At 38.1% G+C, this 11229-nt stretch overlaps 2 protein-coding genes across 2 annotated transcripts in view; one reads left to right on the top strand and one right to left on the bottom strand.

Moving 5' to 3' along the window:
- LOC149033953 (uncharacterized) overlaps nucleotides 1–79 on the bottom strand; it is a 3021-nt gene extending 2942 nt beyond the window's left edge. The window contains exon 1 of the mRNA XM_089193761.1: nucleotides 72–79. Within this exon, the coding sequence (XP_089049887.1) occupies nucleotides 72–79 (8 nt within the window). The remainder of the gene's footprint in view (nucleotides 1–71) is intronic.
- Nucleotides 1–7010, top strand: part of LOC113666801 (polyunsaturated fatty acid 5-lipoxygenase) — a 21152-nt gene extending 14142 nt beyond the window's left edge. The window contains exons 8-16 of the mRNA XM_089193885.1: nucleotides 177–312; nucleotides 621–727; nucleotides 1049–1253; nucleotides 1680–1786; nucleotides 2744–2998; nucleotides 3763–3869; nucleotides 4581–4659; nucleotides 5110–5328; nucleotides 6376–7010. Of these exons, the coding sequence (XP_089050011.1) occupies nucleotides 177–312; nucleotides 621–727; nucleotides 1049–1253; nucleotides 1680–1786; nucleotides 2744–2998; nucleotides 3763–3869; nucleotides 4581–4659; nucleotides 5110–5328; nucleotides 6376–6609 (1449 nt within the window). The 3' untranslated portion in view covers nucleotides 6610–7010. The remainder of the gene's footprint in view (nucleotides 1–176; nucleotides 313–620; nucleotides 728–1048; nucleotides 1254–1679; nucleotides 1787–2743; nucleotides 2999–3762; nucleotides 3870–4580; nucleotides 4660–5109; nucleotides 5329–6375) is intronic.
- Nucleotides 7011–11229: the final 4219 nt, after the last annotated feature.

Below are 11229 nucleotides of genomic sequence, written 5' to 3'. Positions count from 1 at the left end.
TCTTGGTGTAAGCTTATGGACAAAAAAAATATACAACAGCAGTTATAAACGAAACCTTAAGTAAGCCATACACATACATGTATAGCATGTGACTTAGCTTATGTACTGAGTCGCTCGAACTGGCGACTAAGAATTCTTCATTCGTAGAACAAACCTTTGTGATTTTATTCATCAAGGTATATAGCAGGCGACCATCGAAGCACGAAGCCTTCATTGACGAAAAGACTGAGTGGATAAGTGACAGGTTCTTCACTCAACAGCGTCTGGCAGGAGTCAACCCTATGTCACTGAGACGAGTGACTCTCGAAGATGGTAAAACTTCCGTTAAGAATGCTGTCGCCAGAAGAACAATTACTATCTTTCAAGTTACAGAAAAAAATTAATAACTTTTTTAGCTACTTTTCAACTTTGGATCGTACTCGATGGGTTTTTCCAAATGCTGGCTCTTTGCCAGCTCTTACACTTTCTTTCAGCGGTAATGATATGGAAAGAACAATGTAAATAACTGTCATCCATCTTCTACTGATTATGGCAAGAATAATGGTAATGATGATAATAGTCATATTGAATGTAATATAATAATGACGATTTCTTTTAATCCTTCCTTTATCCTCGTCCAGGTCCAGTAGGGTTGGATTGGGACACACTCTATAACACACTGAATCCAAAATTTGACTGGGAAGGTGCTGTACAAAAAGCTTTGGGAAGCGATGACACATTAAAAAAGGTATTATTACCGTCCAAAACATAAAAGCCAAAGGCTTTAAAGTACAAATTCTTAAGCCGCACCGGTTCGAAGGAAAGTTACTTATCAAAGCGCTTAACTTTAGAATAAAGATATTATAATTTTTTTTTTTTGTAAATTAAACCGATTAATTGCGTGGAGGGACAAAAACTAAGTCCAGAACTGTCGCTTAACTAGAGGTTTTGGAGAAAAGCTCCAATCAAAAGTTCAGTTTTCATATTTATTTCTCTATTCATTTACTAATTTATCTAATTATTTATCAATTTTAATATATTTATTTATTTATCTATTTTTTGTTTTCAGGCCATTTATCAGGGTCGAGTTTACGTTCTTCGTTACGAGTTGTGTGACGACCTACCCAGAGAAGAAGTGGACCTTACTGACAATGATCCCAACAGGACAATGTGGGACACACTCTCTCCCATTGCTCTGTTTGCGTCTAAACAACATTTCCAGACAAAAACCAATGATCTTGTCCCTGTAGCCATCCAAATGGACTACACTCCAGGTTCAGTGTATTAAAGATTTAGGAAGTTAATATTTACTAAACATTACCTTTCCGCCACAATCTTGTTAAACTTGTTTCGCCGTACTTCGGAAATCGAATAGTTTGGGCAATGTGATCATTTTATTTCCTTATTTTTGAAACTACTAAACTGCTGGCTAAGTAGTTATCGGATTATTTCTGAGTCAGGTAAAAATCACTTTTAGGGAAAAAAGCAGGTTAAAATAGCCTGAAAAGAACGAAATTATAGGGAAGAGGAACTCAGTCGACGAAAAAAAAAGATCTGCTGTCTGTTTTAAACTGTCTGTTAAGTTAGGATGAATCATGTAGACAGTATGAAGTATAGGTACATAGTAATAAATCTAGTACCATTTTGCAAATAGTAAATGAAATAACCAGTTGGCTGAGCTAACATATTTTCCTCATCAGATTCATCTGTATACACTCCTGATGATGATGACAACTGGATGTTGGCCAAATTGAATGTCCAGGTTACAGATCTCGGATATTCACAAATTGTGGAGCATCTTAGCAAGGTATGTCACGACTATAAATTTTTTATAGGCACTCCTGGAAATTCCACGAGTGCCTTCGCTTTAATGCAAAAAATAGGATCGGAAAAGTCAATTGTTCGATGAAATCCGGCTGAATTGTGGCGTATGACAACGTGTACTTTTCCAACATGACAATTACGAAAGAAAGAGCTCGCAGCTTTTGCTGAAACTTTTTAAGTTGCTGAGCCGAGTTTGAAATGATGAACAATTTACAGCAGCAAAGGGTTGCCCGAAATGGCGACATGGGCAAAACAACTGAACTGCTTCAACCCAGAACATCGGGGGGAATGCAAGAGCAGGCTTTAAACGGATCACTAAAACAGTGAGCGTTGTAACTGTTGAGGTTTGCTCCGCTGAGATGACCGTAGATCGCTATTGTGGTGAACGAGCGTATGCTCCTTACGTAAGCTTTTCAATACTCTTTTATCGACATCACAAAAATAAAGCTCGTTTTTTCGGAAACGCAGACAGCTCATGTGTTTTTTCCTTTCGCTGATTTTTACATTAACAGTGTAATTACTTCGTCTGTGATGAATGAAGCGCCATTCATTAAAAACTTCGTTATGTCGAGAGACACTTGTTTATTTCGCTACTCAAGTGCTGTATTTTCATCGGCAGTTTGACGGAAACGTTTCTTTACTTGCAATTTACGAACATTTTAAACACCACTGTAATTAATGATGGTCTCCACGTAGTCCATCTTTATTTTAGACAAATAGCTCGTTTTGTTTTCGTTGAATTTGGGTCAAATTCTTCAAGATAACGCCGAAGCAAAAATTAGTAAAATTTACCCGCCAATTTTCAATCACCGTGCTCTATACTCTCATAGAGCACGCTATTTCAATCAATCAGAGGACGCGTTATATCGAAAATTTATAATAAATATGTTTTAAAGTAGTTATACCATACGACGATTAACCATAATGCTTGTCTTACAAGGTTCATTTTTTGATGGAGCCATTTTGCGTGGTATTGCAACGCACCCTGTCGTCCTCTCATCCACTTCATCAAATTTTAAAGTATCACTGCAGAGACGTGACAGTCCCAAATACCCTTGGCGTCCCAAAACTTCTTAACGAAGGACAGTTTACGGATCAGCTGTTTGCATTTGGAAATAATGGAACCATCCGACTTCTTACAAACGCACAGCCATTAAGCACATGGGATGTCACAGATTTTAGAAACGAAATAAAGGTATGTGATGTGTCGGTTTTCCCCCTTAACGTTTCAACCTATAAAAATTCAAAACATTTCGGTTAACCAAAGCACTTTTTCAGGCTTAAAAGACGTATAAATGTATTCCTATTGACCACAATATTCAGACTATATATCTGCATGAAGAATAGACAGTCAACCCTTTTCTCCAACAAAAGAGCCTAAGAAGAAGAAAACAAATTGAACTCATATTTTTTATGCAGTCCTTTAATAAATTTATACCTAATGTTTCTTTTCTTTCCCCCTTTTTATCAAGCCTTCCTCTGCCGCCCCTTTTCGTTCACATTCGGGTACACACATGTATGTTGGATTCTTAAGTCATTCCAAATGAATACGACATCTTCGATTGAGTATTTCACTCGAAAAGCGTTCAAAGATCATGTACTACACGTCTCAAACGAAAATGCAAGTTGAAACGGTGATCCATATATAGTACTCCAGTCTCCATTATTTCTAATGGCGTCTTTGATATGATGACCTCAACTGAATTATTGTTTAAAAGGAAGGAAATAACCGCAACGACATAATTAGAACAAAAATGATTTTTGTTTTATTTAACTATAACTCGAGCATAGTAAGAATAGTCTGTACGAATAGGCCTAAGAACCCGGAGCATGCGCTTGCAAAGTAATTTTAAAAGGAGCAATTTTGTGGAAACACATAGCTTGGAAATTGAGTATGTTGTGCTGTAGTACATTTACAATCAAGTGTGGACTTTTTTTTTATCTCTTTTGGATGAATAGAAACGCGGAGTCGATGACAAGGAGCTTCTTCCGTACTATCCTTACCGTGATGACGGAGAGAAAATTTTGAAAATTATCGAAAATATGGTGAAGGATTACGTCGAGTTGTAAGTATTACTGCCTGGGAAAATACTAGAAAAAATTGTAGCTCTGAACTAACTCCTAGTTATCAAGAACAACTTACTAAGAACACTAGTTAGTTAAATAACAACGCTAAGTTTGATTTAGAAATGCTGGCGTTTTGACCGTGAGCCCATCTACCTTGGGTGTTGGCATAACAGCAACAACACAGTTCCGATAAAGGGCTAAACCTCGTGACACCAGCCTTCCTAAGCTCGCGATGGCAGTTCACGTCGACTTTTTTAAAACTATTTATTTTACATGCCTGTCGACGCAGCACTGCAGCGTCTTAAAAAGCTAGCTTTCTAAGGTATGTTTATACCGAGTCTGATTCTTTCGCTAGAGTGATACTGTGTCCGATGTCCCCAATAAGTAATAAAACCTTACACCTTCTGATTTCTAGTCGAATGCCCAACCAAGTAGCAACAGATAGCTCGTGGCAGGATATGCCATTGTGTACTAGGTACGGGTTTAAAACACTAACTTTGGACTCTCCTTTAGAAGGCAATGTTTGTGGTTGCAAAAGCAGCCAGGGCGTCGATGATGACTTCTAGTCTTGCCATACAATCATTCCATCTATGTATATCCAATTTAGTGGTGATTTTTTTCAATTGTCTCCACAAAAAGCACTAATTATAGCTTAGAAAACACCGTGTATGGAGTGTCAGTAAACGTTTTGCATTGTACTGTTTTCTCAGGTATTATCACGACAACGAGGATGTTAAAAAGGACCGTGAGTTTGAAGGATTCCTCTCTGAATTGTCTATTTATGGGAAAGTAAGTGTAAAAAAGTCTGATTCCTATTGTGGTTTGTTTATTTCTGTCTTTGGTTTTATATATCTACAACTCGTCTGCTTAAATATCTTGATCTTCGACCAGTGATGGAGGGATATATTGTGTGCACTGCATAACTGCGGGTACCTGCTATTGTCAGCTTAGTTTTTGGCGTCTGAATCATCGATTATAGTAACGTTACCGTCTTAGGCCAACGGACGTACATTCCTCTCCCAAGGGTTTTCGTTATAGATAACATTGTGTTACATTTAACATTTTGAAATCATTAAAACTTAAATAGATAGCCTGTGATGAGGCACAACTGTAAACATTCTGGGTTACGGCGTTGCTGGGGCAAGGCGTTATCGAAGATGGTCGTTCAATCACTTAAACACTGAAATCCGTTATAATTTCGCAGTGCTATATAAAATGCTTTATTCTGCGTTTTAACAGATTAAAGGATTACCCTCAAAGATTACGACTAAAGATGAACTCTGTGACATTGTGACCCGCATTATCTCACAACTGAGCGTCCAACACGCTGCTGTAAACTATCCCCTGACAGACTACGGTCTGTACACTCCCAACCTACCAACCAAACTGTACAACGATACCAGGATGAAGGAGGGCGAACACCCTGAACTACGTCTGCCAAATGAAAACACCTCCTCCGTAAGTTGTGCGACCATATTGAACACCTATACGCTGGATATGGCATAACCACAGGTTTAATCATATGGATTTAGCTTGTGCCTTTAGAGAAATTTTCAACTGAGTGTCGAAAGTAATCCAAGATTGCATTAGTTTTGCTTTACTGTGTGTTGTGATTGGTCTAGAAAACTCGTGCCACCCTCTCAGCCAATCAGATGCAAAACTAAAAAAAATCGCGACTTGGTCACTCGCGTTTTCCCGCGCTCCAGGCCGGTTACACGCGTTTACTTCGAGTTCTCATTGGCTCCTTCTGATAGTTTCCCTTGTTCTGATTGGCCGTTGTGATTACTTTGGTTTTGGTTTTTTGACATTCAATCGAAAAGCGCTCTAAAGCGATACAGTTTAGTATCGTATTAAAAGCTAAGGAATGTACGTTTGAATTTCGTGAATCTGAACTAAATCATTATTTAGCTCCTTCCTTGACCTCCCCCAACACATTTTACTCAGGGGTACATTGGAAATGCATTGTACACAACGTTTTTCCAAACAGACAAAATGAATAAGGTGGAAGGGGAGAACGTGTCTGTTACAGTTTATGAGCTCTCTACGGTAGCATAAACATCTGCTTCGAGGGGCAATTTTCCTTCAGGGTATTTTTGGCGTTTCTGTTTTCCTTAGACATCCTATTCATACGCAGTGACTCTTAAAGTACGCCAGTTATAATTTGGCTGTGGCATGCCGAGTCGCCGTCAGTCAGTCGCTGATTTAGAAATTTACCCAAGGAGCCCGATAGGCAGATACTGTTTAAACCTATACGCTCGTTAATCATACATAGGGAGTCGGCAATTAACACCTATCACAGGCAGTCAGTAAACGCAATCAACCTTTATGCTAGTCGGGTAGTCAGGCAGGCACTCTGACAGCAAGTAATTTATTGAATTAGTGCGTTCTTACTCCACTGATTTCAAAGGCCATGATACACTAGATAGAAAGACGGTGAGTAGAACATTGATTAAGTTTGAACATCAGATAGTCAAAACTAATTTTTTTGCTATTTTCACTCCACAGATCGAAGCCAGCTTTAGTAACGCGCTTGCGCTGTTCCGCTTTGACTCCTTGTTTGACTACGGCAACGAACTTCGTGATCCTAGGGCCGCCGAACTCGTCAATGGTTATTACACTTACCTCATGAATGTTATTCAGCCTCACATGCAAGAAAAGAACCGAAAGAGGAAGGAATATGGTTATTTGACCTATCCGTACTTCATTCCGAAATGGCTGCCAAATGGAATTCAAACCTGATCCTCCACATTCTCCGCAAAAACGAACTTTCCTTACACTTCCTTTTTCACTTGACGTAGCTTTAGAAAGCACTACACATGCATTGTTTGTTACATTGGTAATTAGTTCAAGTTTTTAAATGGGGAGCTTTCGTTTATTTAACCGACCTCTGCCACATTCTCTGTGGCTTTACCTGCATCAGTAAAATTGTTTTAAGGATTTGACGGAGCCAGCTGTGAAATTACACGCACCAGCCGGCTTTTTACTTAAAAGTAGCTGCATTTAGATTTTCATTGATTTCTTAGATTTCTTGCATACGGCCGGCAGTGTGCAAGGGAAGTTACTCTCTTTATTTCATATTTCAATTTGCACTGTTTACAACTACTGTAGCATGAGAGATTAAACATTTTCTTTTTGCAATGAATTTGTTATAGCCTTTATTTTATTAGCAGTTTACATTTGTAATGTCCCAACAACAAAGTCCGTCTATCTTTATTACTTCGTGACAAGACTAGACTTGCCGAACAATGTATGCATAACAACGCATGTACATCACTCTGTTTTTTTTCACCAACAATTTTCTAACTCCAAAGAGCGTTATACAAGAGTACTTATCTCCTTTTCGCAGCAGCAAGGTGCAAAATGTGAGTGTGCTGTTAAAAGTTAAAAAAAAGTTGAGTCGAAAATTTATTGACAGTAAACACCGTTACGAAGCAAAGGTTACCAGGCACGTCCACACACCTCATTTTGACCCGCAGTTTTAAAATATCTCTGGCATTTAGAACACTTCCCATTTTCGTTTGTCTTGAAATTGCCGCCATTTCAGACAGGATCATTTAGCCAACGTTTCTAGATGTGTTCTTTAGGTCTCGCATGAAAGATTCTTTACTCAATAAGTACGCAATAGACTGCAATGAAAATATCCTTGAAGAAAACCAAATACATCATCACAAGAATCAGGAACTCTTGATGATAGCGGTTCTTTTGTTCTTTTGATCAACAGACTTACTTATTGAATGCACTTATTCCTAAGCTAATGGTTTCGCTGGCAAGGCATAAGTGACTCTTTATGAACTAGAATTTACGTGATACAAGAGCAGTGACAAACACTCTCACCTGGATAATACATCCATACTCCAGTAATATAATATGGATCTGTCGTATTTCAATAATCGTCGGTCAGGATTTATATAAGCAACATCATTTCAATGGTAGCCTCATTTCACGTAGCGCGCACAGCAGCCGAACTTATCCTTCGTAGAGATAAGGCCGCTGTCCCGGGGAGGGGGAGGGGGGGTGGCCAGAGAAAAAAAAAGATGTATTTGGAACCCTGTACCCAATTCCAGACAGTTGTCCAGTAGATAATCAGTTTCTTCTATTATACGGTTTACGATTCGTGATTAATCAGAATTCTGGGAAAAGGCGACCGAAGATCTGTTTCTTTGATCTCGAAGGCATTCAGATCCTCATTAAAATTTAAAGTTGTAACTACATGAAGGGCAAAGTAAATGCTATGATTGACAATAAACCAAATTTTTGCAACTTTACCAAACTCTGGCAAGCCACTCCGCCTCCCAAAATTCAGAAAAGCATCCTTATCAGGCTTGTATTAAGTGCCATAGGCATGTACCGAATCTAAGGAATAAACTTTGATACCATCATGACTCCCCAATTCATAAAACCGTTCCATGTTTGATCACGCAGTCTCTCGGTCATCACCAAATAGTTCCTTACTTACTCCAAATTTAATATCTTCCCAAAAGAGGGGACCTTTATCTTCTTTGTTAAGCCTAACATAATCAGCTTGGACAGAAGACCGATACCTCCTTGACAATGATAATGGTAGTTGTTTAAAGTTCTTTGTTATCCTTGCTTGATCCTTGAAATAAGTGAAATAAGCATGCTTAGCCTCAAAGCGCAAACACCATGAACGGATTAAAGGACCAAATTTCAAAGTTAGAGAAGGCAATTGAACAAGATAGAGTTGTTTTGGTGTAATGTTTATGTCTTTATGCACAGTCTTGAAGAGGGTCAAGTGGTCTTTGATAGCTTTTTTCAAGTATACAGTAGCAGCTATGGAGATCTTATGGGCAAAACAAAGAGACAATTTCAATGATGGAAATAAAACATTTCTATCTGTCAGTGTCAATGTCTACAAATTCAGCGAGAATAAAAGGCAACACACTACAAAGAAGCCACATCTGAGTGGCACTTTGTCCCGTATTTGTAGGAGGCCCTTATTGTAAACCCTTATCCAAAATAACTGCTGGCTTAATTTTGCTATTGGAGAACCCATATGGAAATCCTTGTATTCTGGAATTCAAATCTATCAACTTAAATACTTTAATTTCATTCATACAGTAGTTTAGGAGAAGCCTTATCTCACATAAAATCCCTTCAAGAAAGACATGCATGATATATTGAACAAGTTGTTCACAAGGATCAAAGTATGGTGATTCAAGCAGCACAGTTCTACTATTAATTCCATAATGTTTAGAATAAAAGTCTCTTAGACATTAAGAAGCAGCACCTTCCAGTTTTAGCAAATGTTGTTTGTGCTCATCGATGTTACGTTGATGAAAATCTTCTTCAGTAAAATAACATTGCTATAGACGACGCACACCAGCAATAGGTTTTCACTTCGATTTAATGTCTCACCATAGTTACGTAATTGCCAATGTGGTTTCTAAATAGATGAATAAAATAAAAATAACTCGGGAAAATCGAACACAAGGAAGGATAAACTAATAAGCAAACACAACTAGAATAAAGAACGTACCAGACGTGACGGGATAAGGGCCGTAGAAGCGAAACTTGACTGCGAAACTTTACTGACAACGGACAACTGATAACTAACTTGAACAATGTGACTCGCAGACTGAATAATAAATTAGCATGCAGAGCGCGAAATAACTAATGTTAACGAGGCGGCCTGGGTCGAGGGATGGTTTTTACAATTGCATATCTTCAAAAGTGGCCATGCAGTGGCGGTATTTCTTTTTGCTCCACTTACACCTTCTTTAAGACCAGCAGCCTTATTTCTTTCTAGTGTGTCAGCCAAAAATGTAAGAATCCCTCCTCTAAGATTAATTAGGCCACAGGCTTCTCCTGTTCTACTGTTATCTTATTCTTTAATAACAACTTGCAAACCTGCTACCGCGACAGCAAGACCTTGAAATTTTTCTTTTGTACAGAATTTTTCCCTTTATGTGATAAACAAGTAATCGTAGAAAAGGTTGTGGTTATTCATCGTGGTGAATAACAATAAAAGCTAAGTTTTTTTTTTGTCTCACGATGTAGTCACGTGTGATGTAGATCGCGACGTTTCGGCTGCATACTGCTAGTCTTCTTCAGGCGATGAGGTCGCCTGATCTTATAAAGCATGATGCTCTGCTGTGATTAGTTGTTATTCAACAGCTCTGATTGGTGCATCTCGATCCTTGCTGTTCAGCACTTGTCAGAAGAGGGACAAAGAAAATGTCTCAACCCTTTGACTTCTAAGAGTGACCAGCATCTAATTTCTCCTCACAATATCACCCCTGAATCTAACATTAAGGTCACGAGAATGAATAAAATGATTACCAACTAAAGAAGCTCTACATTGCTAACCAAATTCTCCTTGTCAGCTCCTTAGGAAATGTTTGGAGAACAGTATGGAGAATATGCATACTGATGTTAGGGTGTAAAGGGTTTATTAAGGTTTCGAACTGCAGAATTTCTGGACCAGAAATCAATCATCTGAACCAAGGAGAAATTTATACAACAACATGGCTTGCCACAAATGTCAGTAAGACAACTTGAACTGCTTGAACTGCTGTAAAAGTCGGACAGACTGTGAACAGGAAAATATCAGTTGTCCAATTCTACTTCAGCACTTTTTCCAGCAATGAACATTGTTTTACATGTCTGGGAATATAAAAATTGGAAACAAATTTTTTTTTTAACCTTCTTCCTAATAACTTACGCACATTGAAGACGTCAGTAACACGACAAAAACAAAACCAAACAAAACAGAAATACCGGAAGTTCAAAAAATTAATAAATTTTCCATCAGTCTTGACGTGTGTGGTTCGCAAGGAAGGTTTGGAATACATTTTTTTTTTCAGGTTAGAGATACACTAAGCGTCATGGAAAGCATAAGGAAAGCGCTATTAAACAAAGCAAATGTGAATATTTCCAAAGTCACTTTTAACCTGTTTCTCTATTGGAAGGTGTGATACGAATCACTCAGAACTTCTTCTATAGTCATGAAAGGTTGCAGAAATGTTAACGTGAGGTTTTTTGACTGATTGAAAATTTCAAAATGTGGTTAATTTTAGTAGCCAATATTCTCTTGGGGAATTCCTCATCAGGTAGGTACGATAACAGGATAATAGTAACCAATGTGAATAAGTTCCTTTCCACCTGTTAATAAGGTCGGACAGCACTTGCATTGTTCTCAAATGCAAGAGCTGCACTAACATACAGACAAGAATCGCCAGCAAAGAAATATTTTCGGAGAAAACAGAGGGAAATAATTTTATTTGTGCTTAGTTGTAGAGTATTTCGTTTACAGATAGGGCTATGTAAAGAAAAAAAAAGGAAATTAAAAACTGTCGGTGTCTCGATGAAACCCAGAAATTATGTCAAAAAACTGAAAGA

The sequence above is a fragment of the Pocillopora damicornis genome, chromosome 14, assembly GCF_964200805.1.
Source record: "Pocillopora damicornis chromosome 14, jaPocDami1.2, whole genome shotgun sequence".
NCBI lineage: Eukaryota > Metazoa > Cnidaria > Anthozoa > Scleractinia > Pocilloporidae > Pocillopora > Pocillopora damicornis.
The sequence above is the reverse complement of the archived record's forward strand: the minus strand, read 5'-3'. Positions and strand labels throughout refer to the sequence as shown.